The following is an 18638-nucleotide window of genomic DNA, read 5'->3' on the forward strand; positions in this document are numbered from 1 at the left end:
AAGTGCTGATAACCCGCAGCATTCCTCGGGAAAGGAGAGGTGGCGAGCAGCTCTGGTGGTGTCTCTCCCCTGAAACAAAAGCTCACAGAAGTTCTGGAAGCTGCTTTGGGCGGGGGTGCCGACTTCTGGCCGAGCCTCAGCCTCGTGCCCTGTTAGAGGCAATATTGACTTAAAGAAAGAGGCATGGAGCATGCTTGGCATGGGTGTTCCGAGTTAAAAATTGTCAGTCTGGGCAAACAGACCTTTGGGGTGATCGGCAGGAAAGCCGAGTGGCTGCGCTGCATTATTACTGCTCCTTTCAGAGCACGGGGTGACCTGGTGCTGCTCTGGGCGCTGAGCACCCGGCTCGGCGGGTTTGGAGAAGCGCTGCAGGTTTTGGAGCTCAGTGCTTCAGATCAAACCCATTTCCTTCCCCTCGGTGAGGTGTTTGTACTGCCTCAGTGAGTCAATAAGCATGTGAGGAATGCATCTCACAGCTGAAGGTGAGCGATTAGTGTGGCTGTGCTGGAGGTGATGAGATTAATTAGTCCTTCCCAGGTGAATCGGAGCTGCAGAAATAAGATATATGAGATATTTAGTCTGAAATACCACTGTGAGGCATTTTCAGAGGGAAGTGGGATCCTGCATATGACTCTCACCACAGGATATTTATCTTGATCCTTAATTTTGTAGCAGTGCCTCGTCAGGAGAAGAACCAGTACCTGGCAGATGGGAGGCACGTGTTCTAAAAGCTGCTGTTCAGTGGCAGGAGGCACCTGATTCTCTGGGTGAGATCACAGTGCTGTCTGCGGTGGGGCTCTGCTGAGATTGTGAAGGAACAGGGAAGTAATTTCTCTATTAAATATAAGAAAAATCGAAACAGTATAAATGTCCTCATGAGTCCATCCCCACCGAGGCCCTGTCTGGGGAACAGCTCTGCTCTATGTATCACAGAATTGTAGAACGGGCCAGGTTGGAAGGGATCACAGTAGCATCATCTACTCCAGCAAGGTCTCCCCAGAGCATGTGGCACAGGATTGTGTCCAGACGGACTCTGGAATATCCCCAGTGAGGGAGACTCCACAGCCTCTCTGGTCTCAGTTCCGCTGCTGAGTGACTGCACAGTGAAGAAGCTCTTCCTCATCTCTAGGTGGAACTTCCTGTCCGTGTTTCTGCCCGTTGCTCTTGTCTTGTCTCTTGGCACCTCTGAGCAGAGCCTGGTCCACGCACAGGAGCCCAGGTGGCCACAACCGGCTGAGGAGTTAAACCCCACGTCCAGCACAGTATCCCCGTGCACCGCACTGGGCAGGGCCGGGGCTCGAACCCGCAACCCTCTGAGCGCAGGGCCCGCGTTGGCCGGACGGGGGCGCGGCGGCCCCGGCGCCGCCCGGAAGCGGAAGCGCGGCCGCGGTTCCCGCCGCGGTTGCCGAGCGGCGGCCGCTCCGTCCCGTCCCGCCCGCGGCCATGAGCGCGGCCGGGCTCGTGTCCGCGCCGCCCGCAGCCCCGCCGGGGCCGCCCGCCCCCGCCATGGCCCCCGCGCCCGACTACTACGAGGAGGAGGAGCTGGAGAGCGCCGAGGAGGAGGACGGCGAGCGGAGCGCCCGGGCCCGCGACTCCGATGAGGGTGTGTGCGAAGGGGGCGGGTTGGTGCCCGGGGGCGGGGTGGGACGGGGACATGGAGCGGGGGCTCTCCCGGGGCTGTGGGGTGGAGGGGACCGCTCCGCACGGGGTTTGGGGAAGGGTTGGGGGCTTAAAGGGTTCGGAGCGGCGAGAAGAGGCGAAGGAAACGAGGAGCTGTCAGGTTGCAGCGGTTCCCGCTGGAGAGGTGGAGTTGTGGCTTTCCAGGTGAGCGGGAGGCGGTGGGACACGGGAGACCGCTGAGCAGGGGGGTTGAGTGGGACAGCCGAGTGGAAACGGTGGAGAAATCCAGTGTATTGGTTCTATTTCCGTGGTGTGAAGGGGGAAGAACGCAGCTGAGGGAGGAGAAGGTGTGGACAGAAGTGTGGCAGTGCAGGAGGATGTGACAGTACAACGACCAGGGAGCAGGGGAGAAGAGGAGATTCAGTAAAACCCAGAGTAGCCAGGAGTGTAGAGAACACACAATTATTGATGAGGGAAATCTAGAAGGACTCTGGGAGAGTGGCTGTTGCTGGCAGCAGAGCCCTCTATCCCCTCTGTCCTGGTTTTACATGGGATGATGTTAAAGATGCAGAGGGTGACAGGGTCACTGAGGGCTCTCCCAACAGACTATGGAAGTCCTTCATTTAAGTATATTTTTAGCAGTTAAAAAACCTTTTGGTTTATCTTTGGTATGTTAAATTTTATCTTAAGTTTAAACTGTAGTTTAAGAAAAAAATCTGAGAAGGGTTTGATTTAAGACACGTGGGCCCCTCTTCCGCGTGTAGGGAATTAGCTGTGGTTTAGGTTTCTCAGCTGTACCCTGTAAAGTCTGGAGGCACTGAGCCTTCTTTGGACACCTAATGGCTTCTTGGCTACCCATGTGTTACAAATAGAACCCTGAAAAGTCTTAGCAGAAAACTAGCCATCCCACAGTGATTTATTTACAGCTTATACTGTTTATAAAATGCAGCTGTCTTTATGGCAGTGCTGGTATTTGAACATTGAAGCACTAAGTGAAATATAGCTGAGAAGTTCAGATCCCAGCCAGTCACTGCTCTCTTTACTGAGACCTTTGTGGTCAACCCCAGCGGCACCGAGTGGATGGAACACCAGTAACAAGTTTGGAAATGTCTTTCAGAGTCTTTAGGCTGTTTGTGTCTCACCTGTGTGTGAATATTAATGTAGAGCCCCTTGTTCTTACACGGGAAGAAATTCCCAGGCTCTCTGAAGTTGTTCATGTAAAGCTGCACTGCAAAACTCAGAGTTGCAGGAAGATGTTTCATTTTCCTCCTGAATTCATCTCTCGGGTTGTCTTTGATGCTAAATTGCCTGAGGTTTGGGGATTTCTTTTTTGTTTGCCTGTTTGTTTTTAAATAATTTACTACTTAGTTTGAGGTGTTTTTATAAATACTTCTTTAAATTTAGCAAGTTGTTTTTTGCCTCATTTAGACACTGAGGATGCCAGTGAAACAGACCTGGCAAAGCATGAGGAGGAGGACTTTGTAGAAATGAAAGAACAGTAAGTAACCCATTCCAAATACAAGTAAGGTGATGTTCTATTTATTTGTGGGTTTAGGGGTGTTTATTGCCTAAAACTTGTCAAAGTTTTGGACCAAGATTGGGAGTTTTAAGTGCTTACCCCAATGGACTAGCTCGTGAGTCCATACACTTGTATTTCTGCTCTCCCCAGTTACTTTCTCTGTTCTATATAAATTTAAGGAACTAAGGGCTGCTGCTGTTTTGTGCAAAGAAATAATTTTGAGTTCTGTGAGCAGCTGCAAATGGATCCTGCTGCAGGCAGATTCTTCAAATAAAATAAAGGCTCTGCTTTAGATAAGCTAAGGAAAAGTAAGATGCCTATTGAAATGCCTTAAACATTTGAATTCTAGTCCTGAACTAGAAATGGACTTTTGGGAGACTTGAAATAGTTTCCCCGTGGTGTTTAGGAGCATTTGCAGTGAGTTGTCTACTGGCAGAGATGTGTTTTAATAGAGGTCAAGAAGACTTGGCCAGTCTTAAACCACAGATGTATGGTAAAAGAAAAGCAGGTTTGTAGCAGCACCAGGAATAGACTTTGATGGGTTTTTAAAATAATGTGGGGAGCTAATACACAGCTAATAAAACTTGACATAGTGGAAGAATGATTCTGCTGTAAAGTTTCTGATGTTTGTAGATCTAAATGTCATTTTAGATTTTAAAATTAAAAAAAAAAAATCCTATTTTATCCCAGATTTTAAACCCATTGTAGGACCAAAGAAGTGCCAAGAGTTTTTAAGGCAGAATAAGAACCTTTAATTGGAATAAAAGTATTTTAGTTTGTAGTTCATTTGTTGAAGTTCTAAAAAGTTTTTGGTTCTGTGTGAACATGTAACTTCAAGAGATGGTGGAATAAACTATGTGTGCTTGGTGTTTAAAGTTTCCTTCTGTGTTTGCAGGATGTATCAGGACAAACTGGCATCTCTGAAGAGGCAGTTACAGCAGTTGCAGGAAGGTAATCTTTGAAGAGTACCTTTGGTTCTTATTTTCAGCACTTTTCGGTGAAGTCAGAGAAGGATGAAGATTTTGAAAGATGGGAGCAGCATCTTCCACTGTGTGCTGGCTCTCAGCTGTGCTGCAGAGTTAAAAATGTCAGCTGCTTCCCATCTTTCCTCCATCTTAACTCCATTTGTAGTTAAGCCTGTCTGCTAAAACACTTCTTAAAAGGAGTAATCCACTTTTTACAAAAGCAGGGAATGTGCTTTGAGTGGTGTATGATTCCTTGAGGAAAAAAACCACAATGGGAATCTACAATTTATTTCCACTAGGTACTCTTCAGGAATATCAGAAAAGGATGAAAAAGTTGGACCAGCAGTACAAAGAAAGGATACGAAATGCAGGTAAGTGGAATTTCTCTCTAAGACACTGCAAATAACTTAATTGTGTGTTTTGTATAACACCCAAAGTAGAAAAGAAGTAATTATGTCCTTTAAAGAAAAGGAACTTGCTGGAGGAAAGGGATCTTTGGGTACATTGTAAGGTTTTTTTCAGAGTCCACCAAACATGACAGGATCTACCTTGATTATGTTGTCCCTTTGATCAGCACTGTTTCCTGACTAATAAACAGTTTTAGTCTTCATTTGTATGAAGCAGAACAAGTAAAAAGATGATTTCATTTATATCTGCCTAAAACACAGTGTCCCACTTCAGTTTTTGTTTTGTGGCCCTTGCTGAAGCCTTTGGGTGCTCTGTCCCGTTCAGTTTGCAGGAGTGGGAGGTTAGGAGCACATTTTTGCTTTCCCAAAGATCTGTTTGTGAACAATAAATACAGAGGATTTGCTGCTGGAACTGTTGTTCTGCATGGCTGTGGCATGGAATGGGCTGCCTGGACTTTGTGTACTGCTCTGTTTCAAGAAGCAGAAGCCCAAGTTAATTTTTAAAGTGCCCAGTGCTCTTCCTTCTGGGTGGTTTTTCTGTGTTGCTGCAGAGGAAGGGCCTGGTAATCAGATCCAGCTGCTTGCCTTCCCTCTCTTTCGTTCCCTTTCAAGTAGTTTCTTACCCTGGATATTAAAGCAGGGCTTTTAATAGAAGGTATTATGTGGATGTAGGAAATACATCCAGTCTCCTCCTCCTTTAGCAAAAGAAAGCAATTCTGTATTTCTGAAAGTGCTTGGGAAGGTAAAGGATTTGCTTGAGGAACTGAAGTGGTTTGAAAAACTTATTTTTAACAGGAATCTGTCTTCTGAGATGAATTTCACTAATGGTTTAGGTTGGAAAAGACCTCCAGAAAGACCTTTCACATGCACTAGAGCTGCATTCTGGCAATCCTGGACTGTTTGATAAAGTTAAGCCTGAGTGCAAACTGGCATTGCTGGCTGGCCACGAGCAGGGCTGCAGCAGCAGAGTTCTTCCACAGGAGGGCAGGTGGTGATCACTTGGAATTTTATGATTAAAATCCAACTGCCTTGTACTACAGGAATAAGGGTCTTTTATGTTTGTCCTTGCCATGCTGAGGTTTATTAAAACAAAAGTTTAGATTTACCTGCATTTGATTATCCACATAATGCTGCTTTCATGCTTTGCAAATAGCAAGTTTGATTTTTATTGCAGCATTCTTATATTTGGTGTATATCTATTACTGTTTTTTAAATTTTTGTTAAATAACAGAGTGGTACAGTGTTGCTACTACAGCCTTCTTCAAACTGAACTGAATAGTGTGGAATAGTGGAAGATTTTCAGTGAGGTGACAACCTGTAAAAAAACCTCTAGTAACAGTGTGTTTTTGTGGAACTTTTTCATAGTCACTTTATTTTCAGCATAAAGCTGTGAAGTCAGAGCAGAGGTTGGATAAGTACATGCATTATTTGCTTCACTGCCTGTCTTGGCTGCAGTATTCAATGGCTTAAAATGTTAAGGAGGCAATTTTGTGCAGCTTTGAAGGTAGTAAATTAAGTCTTTTCTTGTGTTTCAGAGCTGTTCCTGCAGTTGGAAGTAAGTACTCTTAATTTATCAAAAATATGCATTAATTAGTTGGAAGAGGCATAAACCTTGTTTCATCAGCCAGTATTTGGGCTTGTTTTCCCAGAAGGCTTAAAAGAAATTTTCTTCCTCTAGCTGGCTTATTACACTTGAGGTGTAGTAGAGCTTACTCTGGTTACCTCAAGTAACTTCTGCACTTTGTTATTAAAATAGAATTAACTGTTTGCTATTGGTCTCTTGTATCTGTCTGTGCACTGGGCTGGTCAAAAAAGGGTGTTTAAGGTGATAAGTGCTGTTTATAAGTCAGCAGAGCTCTCTGCTAAGGACTTGATTTGTTATGCAACATTATAATGTCTTTTTACAAATAATTTTTTTGCCAATATAATAGCACTAAGTCATATTTAGATGTTTTTCTGTAGATTGTGAATATTGATAATCTTTAGAACTTGGACCAGTGGTGAACTGAAAAGCTGATCAATAAAGCATTTGAAAAGCTGTTGTGATATCATTAACTGGAGTCATTAATTAACCTTCTTGTTCCTTGGGTTTGCATTAGACAGATCAGGTGGAGAAAAATTATGTGAAGGAAAAGAAAGCAGCAGCAAAGGAGTTTGAAGATAAGAAAATTGAGCTTAAGGAAAATCTGATAGCAGAGTTGGAAGAGAAGAAGAAGATGATTGAGAATGAAAAGCTAACCATGGAATTAACAGGAGGTAAAGAAGATAAGCACCTGTCATTTGTGTTATCCACTGTGCTCCTGCTTAGGGAAGGAGCTGTAAAGGTGGCAGTGCTGGTTTACACAGACAGCTGGTGGGAAATGCCAACAGGGCAGAGCACAAACTGATGGCCTTTTAATGGAAAAAGCAGCTTAAAATTCAGTGAATTGTAAACAGGTGAATCAAGCAGTGCCAGTGGAGCAGCAGAGAGGATTATGGGCTTGCTTATATGCAGGGGAAGAGGCTGCTTTGGTTCCTTGATCTAGCAGTGAAACCACTGAGAAATGTCACAATATTGACCTAACCAGCAATGCCAGGATGTAAAGCTGTGTCCTTTTCTTTCTGCAGGAGTGGCTGGTCAAGTAGTTGAAGAAAGCCAAACAATAAAAGGTTTTCTGGCTTAAAGCCAGAAAAAAAATATATTTGTGGGTTATGCTTGTGCCCAGGCTCTAGGAAATTTATATTAAATGGACAGATTTTTTGGACAGTTGGTACCCCTGGTGCCTTGCAGTGCTCTGTGGTAATGGACACAGGGGAGCTAAGTCAGGGCTTAATTATTCCTGCAGAATTCTGTTGCTGTGGTACTGAACCAAAAGTCTGATTTGATGCTCTTTCTGAGAGCAGCTCCCTCACTTCATGGACTGATAGTGTGGTTTTGTTGCTGAGGCTGTCCATAAGTTACACCCTTCATATATTTTTTGCATAGCATCTGCAGGTTTTATATAAACTAATAATTTAATTAATACTCAGAAGTGAGAAATAAGCCCTGGGTTTGGTGTTCTTAGTACAACTCCTAGGCCTGATGTGGACTGGGAAGCATCTTGAATTAAGCAACATGCCTTCATGAATTAAGGAATGGGTTGTGAGAGTTTCAGTGGAGTTGTTCAGTAAAGGTTACCTCTATGCATTTGGACAAACTAAGTTCAGATAATTACTTGGTGATGAGACTGGTGTTTCAGTTTTTAACAGACTTTATTCTTTTTCCCCAGTGCATATGCTGCAGTTTACTTCCTGTCAACTGCTGCTCTGTGTGTTATTAATTAGGCTCATTTCATTAATCATTTTTAGATAATCTGAATTTAAATACTGTTTGTTTGAAATCACTCCAGCAGACTTGTATCAGTCTTCAATGCAGAAATTTCCTCTAATCTTTTGACAAAGCTGTTTTTCTGCCTTGAAGATGAGAGAGCAATTGATTTGTAGCTGATGTTTTACATGCTATTAATGATCCCAGTTGGGTTGGGAAAGAACTCCATGAGCTTGGCCTTTTAAATCTGCTCCCAAGCAGATAGCATGAGCATGAAAGGAATTTGCCTTGAATCCTTGTAGCATCATTGTGCAGCTTATCTGTACCTGGAGCAGCTGTAACCATGGCATTGCAGCACTGGCACTGAACAGTGACCTGATGGGAGAGAGAACTTGGATTCACTGTCAGCACTTCCATGCTGGAAGCTAGCACACACACACACACACACACACAAAAAAAAAAAAAATCCAATTTGCTGTATGAAAGAGGAAAGATTATTTTCCTTGTGCCTTGTGTAGAAAGCTGCTGCTGCTTGCTCCTTTCTCTCTGGTCTTATCAGCTCTCCAACTTCATTATTCTACAGATTCAATGGAAGTGAAGCCTATTATGACAAGGAAGCTGAGACGGCGACCAAATGATCCAGTTCCTATCCCAGACAAGAGGAGGAAACCTGCCCCTGATATCCTTTCATGGAGTCACTGTTGGGTTTGCAGCCCCTGTGCTACCCACACCTTTGTTGTTTTATACAGCAAGGAAAAGGAAATTAAATGCCAGCATCAGATTTTAACCTGGGAAATGCTGAAGCACAATTGTCATGTATAATGTGTGCTAAAGCAATACAGCAGTTACACAATGCATATATAGAAACCAGTGTTTGGAGTTCCCTTGGTGTCCTAACTTAATCCTTACATGGGATAAGTTTTTTTTTTTGGTCAGTGAGAATAGTTTGAATTCTACAGGCAATTTATTTCACAAAATAAAAACTTTAAAAGAACATTATATATATATATACACACCAAGATAATTGATTCCATAGATAGTAAATGGCTTTTTACATGAGCCAGAGCTTTTCTCATTTCAAGACGTGACAAAGCATTTACCAGAAAGATCATATTTGTCATATCAAAATAGTTTTTCCATTTCCGATAAAAGCTTCTGATCTCTAATCCAGAGATGCATAGCAAAAGCAAGGATGGTAGATTTGTTCTTTGAATAAGAAAAGATGAAGATTCATCTTATTTTCATGTCTCACAAGAGACAGAAAAACTTGTCTGTGTAATCCTTAGGATCTGCCTTGCTGCATGTCTAGGAATTAAAATGTTCCTTGGCTTCTGGAAATATGTTTTTGGCTCCTTTGTGATGATAGGCACTTTTTCTATTTGTGTATTAAATTCACCTGGAGAGGAAGGCAAGGATATTTGATTTGCAAGGGCTTCTTATTAGATTCTAAACTTGTATGTCTTTAGATTTAAAAAACGTACCTGAGTGATTCTCATTTTCTGAAGGCAATATCAAACCTTGAACTTTTGGAGTTCATGCAGGATGGTCATGAGCATCTCCAGTTTCAATTAACCTCTTTCTGATTGGAGATTCTGTCCACTCTTTCAGGAAAAAAAAAAAGTCATTTATTAGTGCCCCTATCTCATCCAAAATAAATTAGTTTCATAGTGAACATGACCTGCTAATTGAGCATGATACAGCAACCACACCATGAAAACCTCTGCCTTTGCTCGCTGGGAGAGGATTAAAGTCCATCAGAACCAAAATCCTTGAAATGCAGCCCAGCAATTGTTAACTTTAGTTTAATACTTTGAATACTTTTGGCTAAACACTTGTTATGCAGAAACAAAGTACAGCAGAGCTCTAATAAGACTGTAATGCACTAATTTCTGTTTTCAAAGGATTTGGGGTTGTTTTCAGGTGCATTGTAGGCTCTTAATTATCCCCAGCCACGCAGGTTTTATTTAACTAGGTGTAGGTGGGATTTAGCTTCATGGTAAAAAACCTGAAGTGAGTCTGTTGGTTCAGCTCACAGATTCTTCTCCACACAAATAGAAGATGAAAAACACTGAAAATGCTGCTGCTTGATGCTTCCATGAAGTAATTTTCAGTGCACTAAAGGTTTTTCATTGATGGTCGTGTCTGAATAAGTTAAAATGATTTTGCACTCTGCTGCTAAGATGCTGGGGACGGACTTGTATTAATTCCTCTGACCACAAAAAAACTCAAGTAAGACATTTATTGAAATCCTGGAAACCTTTTGGCTTACATTTACTCAAGTGAAATGTTATTGACCTTTAATTGTTAGCCTTGCTTGTCAAGAGCTTATGGAAACCTTAATTCCAGATACCTCAGCTAAATTATTTGTTGACTGATGAGCAAATAATGGAGGACCTAAGAACGCTGAATAAGGTAGGGATTGTTGCTTGACTGTATTTCTTCATTTTAAAGAGAAGGTAAATGCTTTCTCCTGAGGAGAACAGAGCTCTCTTTCATGTTAATTTTTGAGATGTGGGACTGTTTCATCCCTGTAGGCTTTCTGAAGTAGCACAATAAAAGATTTAGCAAGATGGTATCTCCTCTTTTTTATTGAGGTTTAATTAACCTCATTTGAATGACTGTCATCTAAAAATGTTACCTTTTGTGTGAACCAAGGGATGAGCTATGTTAAGGAGTTTCTTCCTCATGGCTGAACAGATGTCAGTGTGTTTTTTGGGAGATCACAGGCTGCCTTTGGTTTAGGCCTTAGTGTGGGGTAGGATTTTTTTATAATTTTTTTTTTTTTTCTCCCTGCTGTTACAAGGTTTCAGCAAGCTGGATGGTGGGGGGGAAAGGCAGTGTACATGTTTATAGTTTTTTAGTTTTGATTAGCATACTGTTTTCTTGCTGAACACTTGAAGGCTTATCTAACTTCTTAGAATATAAGCTGCTCATTAAGGCATCTTAAGGATGGTAGTGGAACACTGGTTTTGTGCCAGCTGTTGAGGTTTCTCTAATGATTTATCTCCTGTATTTTGTGTACCCTGAGAAATGTTGTATCACATCAAAAAATAGCATGTGAGATGGGTTTGACTCATTGGAATGGGTCATCTGAGTGCTCTCAAGTTCAGTTTTTTGGCCTTTTGGATCATTATACTGATCCACACCTTTGGCTGTTTAGAGCACACTGCTCTGGTTATGTGTTATGCCACTTAACAGAGCATTTAAAATAGAAATATTCAGAGTGTGGAGAGTAAGATACCTGAAGGTATCACTGCAGCTTCTGTGGCTCCTGTCAGATCTCTAACACTGCTTTGCTCTTTTCCCATGTAGCTTAAATCACCCAAGAGACCAGGTGAGTTACAGATGCGTGCTGTTCTGAACAGAGGATGGTACTGTGGATGCTTGGCTGTACAATTTGGCTGTGGAATTGCTGTTCTTTGTGTGGTGTTGATGTTTGTCAGGGATGGGAAGGGGGGCATGAGCATCTTTGTAATTCTGAAACACTTGGGCATGGGACAATCCAACTGGGCAATGAGGTTTTTCATTTTATTTATGTGTCTGCTTGCCAGCTCCACAGAGGGATTGACCACTTATTGACCAGTTTTATGCCTCCAGCTCTCTGGATGTGCCTATGCACTTCCTTTCAAGACAGAGTGGGACTAACTTGCCTCAGTAATTTTAACCATATTTAACTAATTAACTGTGGATTATAACTAAAACAAAATCAAGGACATATTGTCCATCACTTACCCATGAATGTTTTTTCAGATAAATGCTGTATTTCAGTGAATATTTTAATTCAAGGCAGAGGTCGAGTTACTCATCACAATATATATTTTCCTGATGGATATTTGAGCTTGCAGCTTTCTCTGCTTGTTATTTCTGACCTTATGAGCTGCATTTTTGCAGTCAGATGTGCTGCTGTGAGATGGGCACGTGCTGGTCTTTAACCAGAGTGTCTCTCCTGTCCCCAGCCTCCCCCTCCTCTCCCGAGCACCTCCCAGCTACACCAGCAGAGTCTCCGGCACAGCGATTTGAAGCTCGGATAGAAGATGGCAAACTCTACTATGACAAGAGATGGTGAGGCCTGGGGAATTTCTGTTTCCATCAGTCTGTGTGTTGGGTAGTGAGGAGGCAGAGGCTGCAGAGAGAAATGGCTTTGATCAAAGAATTGGTGGACAAAAGGCTTTTGGGCAGAGGTTTGCTGCTCCCTCCACAAGCTTATCATGGATCCAGTGTAGCAGGGGTGATGATGGAATGTTCACAGCCTGTAGGCTTTCAGAGATAACTGGTGGCTCCAATAAAGGGAGACTCAAATATTTTCCGTGGCCCACTGTGGCACTTAGGAAGTCAAACCTAATATGAGGTAAGAGAGGCAGCAGCAGCCACAGGGGATGTGGCTGAAGCTGCCCTGGATACAGACACTCCATGATTTGCTGTCAGCAACACTCCCATTCCTGAGGTTCAGTTTTGTGGAACACGAGCCCAGCATTCCACAAGGTGGCAGAAGAAATGTCGTCCACCAGCTGCTCAGGATGAAAAATGCTTCTAATAAATCCAAATAACCTTTAAAGATCAAACCCACATGGGAGAGGCAACTTCAGAATTGCTGATTGGATTTATCTCTGTTGAGTTTTATGGCCATACAGCTGTACAAGCCTCACAAAACACAAGGAAAATATTAAATTCTGCAGAGTAGATCTTAATCCACAAGACTTGCAATCCTGGATAATCAAGGGGGAAATCTTGAACTCCTTGAGCATAAAACACTTTGCTTTCAAAAAGACATCTGCTTATTTGTAGCCTACTAGAGTGTTCTGGTGGCTCAAAACAACAAGTGATGAGGCTGTAATTTTATCACAAAAGTAGGTGTGAAGCTGTTTTTTTTACACAGCAATCCCCTTGGCCAGTTGGTCAATTTTTCCTTCTGACTGAAGTTTAATTGAGAGTTCAGTGTACACTTCTCTCATAAAAGCTGCTCCCCCAGTAAACGTCCATGAAGTGTAAAACAGGTAAGAACTGAACAGGCTACTTATTTCACAGATCCGTGAAGTTTTGTTTTTTCTTTTTGGCTTTCATAGTTTTTTTTTGTATGTGTAAAGTGACTATCCCCAGGATATATTTGGATGAATAAACTCTACTTCAGAATTTTGAAGCATATGGAGTACTTTGAAAAGTGTTCATGAGTAAAAAAAGAAAGAAAATAAAAAAAAAAAGGCATCTGAAGTAATCTGTCAGTAAAGCTCAAAACTTCCCATTAAATTTAAACCTGGAAGAGCTTCAGTGAGCCCAGAATCTCACCAAAGCACCAGCTCTCTCTGAAGGGTGAAGCTGTGGCATAAAGAACTTAACAGATATTTTCATCTTGCTGTCAGGAATTGCAGCTGTTGTCTTTCCTGGCTGCCTTGTTCTTATGTTGTTTTAAGATCAGTATTTTATTTTTTTTTTTGGTTGTAATAATCCTGCTTACTTTTTTTTGATTGATAGTCATGGTACTTGTGCAAAGTAGCTGGTGTTCTAAAATAATGAAGTAACTCCTGGTAGTGGGAGGGTAATTCTTCCTAAGGTGCATAAAGAGTGCTGGCATGCACAGAAATCCTAAACCTGACAGCCCAGGAATGACTTCTCTGTTTCCTGATGCAGCCCTGCATGACAATTACCTGAAAACAGGAAATTTTTAAGGCCAGTAATGAACCCCCTGAAGTCTTGAAGAGACATTTCACAGAGTGGAGTGTCTCAGATGAAAGTGGAATTAGACTCCGCTTTTTATCCTCAGAGCTCTGTGCTTCCCCCATCAAATCCTAAACCACAGTTCACTATAAAGCAACCATCTTTTTGCTCTTAGCTTTGCTGCATACAATAATGCAGAGGGATTTCTTTCAATCTTCTGATGGAGTTGCAGTTGGATCTTGGCCTTTCAGTAAAACATTTTGTAGCAGGAAATGGAATTATTTCTGCTTGCCTCACTTGGTGTGTTTTGCCTACTGCAACAGCAAGAGTTGTTTGGCTCTTTGCTTTCTTGAAAGCCAACTTAAAACCCCATTGCATTTTTCTTCAGAGGTAATTTCCTCAATCCTATCCCTCTCTGGATATATAAACTTGACAAAAGGGTGAGACATGAGCAGGTAACTGATGCACCAGGGTGCTGTGCCTTCAGCTGCCCTGTCTCTGCGAGCGTGGAGCGTGAGACAGCTGAGACAACTCTTCAGTGAAACACTGCTGACTTGGTTCTTTGCCTTTTCTGGGCACAATTAGCATTAATTTACTGATGGAGAGTCATTCATGATGTGAAATCTAAGGGCTGAATGAAGCCCCTGACACGTGTGTCATCAGCTTTGGCATTCACTGGGAATCAAAAATTGAAAGTGGGGAAAAAAATATTTCCTTGTCTGTGTGGGCACAGCTAACACTTGAGAGCTGCTGTTTGCGCTGGTATCTCCTGCACTCCTGCTGACTGTATCAAGATCAAAACTCTTGCCTAAGTACTCACAGCATGGCATGGTAGGGCACTGCTGGACTGAGATTTTTGTCTCATCAAGGCCTGGGGTTTGTAGTAGCTTACTGAGTTCCTTTGTAACATTTAATGACATCTCCACTCGCTAAACAGATTTTTTTAGCTCAAATCATTGTTGCTGTTGCACTGCCCTGGAACCCACTGACCTTGTTTGTGTCACAATGAAGGAGAAAGACACCTGTGCCCAGTCATTGTTTTAAAGGTTGCAGGATTTGGGGATTTTTGGGGGTTTTTTTTATTCCCTCACCCCCCCCCTCCATGGGTAATTAGTATGTTTGGAAGGCTCAAAGCTGACACTCATTCCAGTTACTGGCAAGCACTTTGAAAATTCTGAATGCATAAGCCAGTAGGAAGAGATTGTGGAATAAACCATTGGAAGACTTCCACATGTACAGTATGGTTACTGTAGAAATAACTGTAAAGTTTAAATAAATCCATGCATTTTGCAAATGGCAGTCAGGCTGCAGGGGTTTGCACTGGGTAGCTGCTGAGGGAATGTCTGTGCAGGGATTCTGCAGCTTGGATTGCCCAGATAAAATCATGATTAGGGGAAAGGTGGAAATACAGTCATGCTTTTATAACTGTAAAGTATTTTGGTGCTTGCTTGATTAAGATGATTTACTTACAAATCACCTGTTCCAGTGTAATTAGTTCTGCCTATGGAACAGAATGAGGCAGAATGAACAGAAGGTGGGGTTTTGGGGCTGGCACACTGCAGCACTTGGAGAAATGTGGGCTGTGAAAGAGGCGAGTCCACAGAACCAAACAATTCAGAGTTATGAATTTCAAAGCCTTTGTTTTATACACAACACATTAAGAACAATAGAGGGCTTAAAATATGATCTAAAATGGGATGAAATGGATATGTTTAGTCATGGCCTCCTTATGGCAGATATTTACAGCTCATTACAGAGTTAGTTACCCATTAATTACCATTTTGGGTATTTTGACAAAATATGGCAGCATTAGAAATTTGAGGTCTCATTAAACAATGCACAGACTGCATTGATTGAGGGTAATTCACTTCTGGTGGTGGTGGTGCTCTAGTAATTCTGTATTGGGGAATATCTTGAATATCTGTGATTTGCTTTATCATATTTTGTCAGGCAGAATAGGGAGTTGCCTTCTGAAATCCATCCTGTGTCTGAAATGGGAAAGGCTGCTTGAATTAACCCTTGGAGCCTGGGTGTGTTATCAATCACTGTTCCCCTGGGCTGTGGCTGGGGCTCTGCCTCTCCCCCTTGGAGTTGTGAAATCTGTTTTCAGTCACCTTCAGTGCAGGTGAATTCAGAATGTGAATTAAAACGTCCTGCATTTCAAAATATCATTTAAAGCAGAGTGTGTTTGTGAGATCAGATCGCCCACTACCTTGCAAAGATGGAGAAAGGAGTGTGGAAGGAAAGGCAGACTTCAAATTTACTCTCTCCAGCTTTATCAATAATGGATTCATGCATTTCCTTTTTTTTTTTTTTTTTCTTTTGGCAGGTACCACAAGAGCCAAGCTATTTACCTGGAGTCTAAAGAGAACACGAAGATCAGCTGTGTGATCAGTTCTGTGGGCGCCAACGAGGTTGTGGCTGCTTTTATTTTTCAGCAGAGGGGGGAAAGACATGGGTTTAGGAAGGGCTAAAGATGGATACTGTCTGGTGTGTAAAGAAGCTGAAGCCAAGATAAAACTGACTTGAGAAATCTCTTTTTGATAAGGGAAGAGACTTGCTCTGTTTCTGAAGGATAACCCTGTGTTTTGCAAGCTCCTGCAGCAGTTGGGCAAGGGGAGCACTTTGTTCTTTGCTTGCAGATTCCAGACACTTCAGGGAAAGAAATAATAGACTTGAGTGCACTTCTCCTCAATCAGCCAATAAAGGAACTTTAATTTGTTGTGGCAGCTAAGGGAAAACACTTTATTTTCCCCAGGATGAGTTGCATGTGGGATGTGTTTGTGTCACAGCTGTTCCCTTGCAGTGGCAGTTGTGGCACTCAGTTCTTCAACTAAAAGCAGTGGTAGTCAGCTCATGGATGCATTAAAATTTGTTGAAAGTTATTACTTTAATTTAGCAAAACTAATGTATCATTCCATCATACTGTGGTAGAATATAAAATTGTACATATTTGGTTCCTACAGTTGCTCAATGTTTATGGATTTTTGAATTCTTTTGGCAAGCAAAACAGGCCAAATCCTGGGAAATGTTGCAGTTGGGAGATGATTATCAATGAATGTTGATTTTAATTTCTCTGGAGAAATAGTTGAAGTAGAAATCCAGGCAGATACTAAATTTATTTTATATTGTGGGGTCCTGTTAATAAAGTTAATTTATAATTACCATAATAAAGTTAAATCAATTTACTTGCCAAGCCTGCAGCTCATATATGAAAAAACTCAAAAAGTTTAGGGTAAATCACAAGCCAACATAACTTCATAATCCTTTGCAGTAGGAGATACTGGACTTCCCTCCTGAAATACTACAGTACTAAGGAGTGGATAATTCTTCACATATTTATTTAAATATGTTGAAATGCCTTAGAAGGATCTAGTGCAGAGGAAATTGCTCAGATTTGATTTTTAAAGTACAGGTTTTTGGATCTAAACACCTTGAAGGTGATTTCAAAAACTCTGGAGTGACTGCCTCGGTGGCAGCAATTTGTCCTCTGGAGCACATGGAGTGAATCCTTCCATGCAGGTCTTTAAAATTTAGAGAGGCCCTTTTATCTCCAGACACAATTTCTGTGGTACATTGTGGGAAATGCTTCATGGAACAGAATCAGAATAAGCTTTTCATTTGACTAATAGTTACTTGTCTAGGCAAATCCCAGGACAGATAATTTTATGATCTGTGGATCTAGAGAGACTTAGTCTTGATTAGGCAAAGCTCAGTGCCACGGTTCTGTTGTGAATTGGCACAGGAGGAACCTGCTCTCCTCATGGTGCTTGAAAGAGTAATTTTTCTTGAGGACTGTTATGAGTAGGAAGTTAAGGAGGTGAAGTTAGACACCTTATTTCATTTTCTACTCAGGTTGCAAATGGCTCATGTGGGGAGGGAGAGAGGATTAACCTCATTGATCTGTGCCCCCTGAGGTGTTCAGCTCCAACACTAAGAAACAGTTGATTTGTCTGTGTATTGCTTGCTGTGAGTTTTCCCCTTTTCTCCCCTAATTCACCTCCCTGCCCCATTCTTTTTGCCCTTCCTCTCCTGCAGATCTGGGTGAGGAAAACCAGCGACAGCACCAAGATGAGGATCTACCTGGGGCAGCTGCAGCGGGGCGTGTTCGTGATCCGCCGGCGATCGGCCACCTGACTCTGCTCCGCCCTGTCCTGGTTTTTATCGCATCACCAAACTCTGCCAGGGGCTCACAGGCTGCTCACTCCCTCCAGCAGCAGGGAACAGTCCTGACCTCTGACGAGACACTTTGTGGCTGGCCACATAATCCCCAGTAGTCCTTAAACCTTTAGTGATGCCCAAGCACTGCCCTGGACTATTTCTGGATTTTGCATCAAGCTTCTGTACGCTCTCTTTGTATTTTGGGTGACTGTTTGAGACGACTTTGCCTCATCCTCCTTTTCATCGTTGTTTTGTGGTGCACAGACGGGACTCGTGTGTCAAAACCATCATCATCATGTTTCTGTTGGGAGTCAGACCAGTGGAAGAAGCTTTGCTTGTCGAGGCCTGAGGTTATTTGTGCTTTTTGGCCTTGTTTTACTGCAAGGCTTAGGATTTTGGACAAAAGATGAATCCTGCCAGGTTTCAGCCACAGCTGAGAGATGCCTCCAGAATACCTGGTGCACAACGTCAACTTTATTGGATGGACTGTTGAAAGACTGGGGACTTTTTTTAGGATGGTGTGAACAGCTCAAACTGCTGAAAATACAGTGATTTTAATGTAGCTCAGAGTCACGCGTGGTTAGTCAGAAGCTTCAGTTTCTCTTCACATTAAAAAACCCTTCAATGAACAAGCAGAGTATGTCTGTTTGCTGATACAATTACCTGGGATAGGTGAATGACTAAATTAAAGGAATAATTACCCGGATTTTGCAGATAGCAAGGCTGTATGAACTCTGTGTGTGGCTGTAATCACTCACAGATGTAGAAAGGCAAAAGATCAATTTCACTTTTCCCACTGATGCTCAGAATCACAGGTTATGGTGGGGTCCTGCTGCTAGGAGATCTGTAGTATCCTCCCAAGGAGCCTGGTACAGAGTAGGAAGTGGCCTTGACATGCTGTTAGCTGGAACTTTCATTCCCTGAAATGTTCTGCAAAGAGTTCTCCTTGAAGGCTGGTTTAATTGCTGGAAGTAACGCTGGCTTTCTACACTTGCCCTCCTGCAGCACAAGTGAAAATGCCCAAATAA

The 18638-nt window shown here is 42.4% G+C and overlaps 1 protein-coding gene across 2 annotated transcripts; it reads left to right on the forward strand.

Moving 5' to 3' along the window:
* The first annotated feature begins 1355 nt into the window (after positions 1-1355).
* On the forward strand, positions 1356-18239 carry SUDS3 (SDS3 homolog, SIN3A corepressor complex component). 2 transcript variants are annotated; one of them, XM_058851975.1, is made up of 12 exons: positions 1356-1603; positions 3049-3118; positions 4035-4090; positions 4404-4475; positions 6047-6066; positions 6611-6767; positions 8381-8476; positions 10148-10209; positions 11110-11131; positions 11754-11859; positions 15779-15863; positions 17488-18239. In XM_058851975.1, the coding sequence occupies exons 1-12, from the start codon at positions 1444-1446 to the stop codon at positions 17584-17586; spliced, it is 1005 nt and encodes a 334-aa protein (XP_058707958.1). In that variant the 5' UTR covers positions 1356-1443; the 3' UTR covers positions 17587-18239. The 2 variants fall into 2 exon arrangements, with proteins under 2 accessions (XP_058707958.1, XP_058707959.1); XM_058851976.1 differs by lacking the exon at positions 1356-1603 and adding an exon at positions 1743-1804.
* Positions 18240-18638: the final 399 nt, after the last annotated feature.

The sequence above is a fragment of the Poecile atricapillus genome, chromosome 16 (assembly GCF_030490865.1).
Source record: "Poecile atricapillus isolate bPoeAtr1 chromosome 16, bPoeAtr1.hap1, whole genome shotgun sequence".
Lineage (NCBI taxonomy): Eukaryota > Metazoa > Chordata > Aves > Passeriformes > Paridae > Poecile > Poecile atricapillus.

Bases quoted from the DNA above. Each gene is read 5' to 3' on its own strand.
- SUDS3 (XM_058851975.1), top strand. From the start codon at position 1,444: ATGAGCGCGGCCGGGCTCGTGTCCGCGCCGCCCGCAGCCCCGCCGGGG. The intron at 3,119-4,034 runs GTAAGTAACCCA...CTGTGTTTGCAG, and splicing joins TTTGTAGAAATGAAAGAACA to GATGTATCAGGACAAACTGG. The intron at 15,864-17,487 runs GTTGTGGCTGCT...CCTCTCCTGCAG, and splicing joins GTTCTGTGGGCGCCAACGAG to ATCTGGGTGAGGAAAACCAG.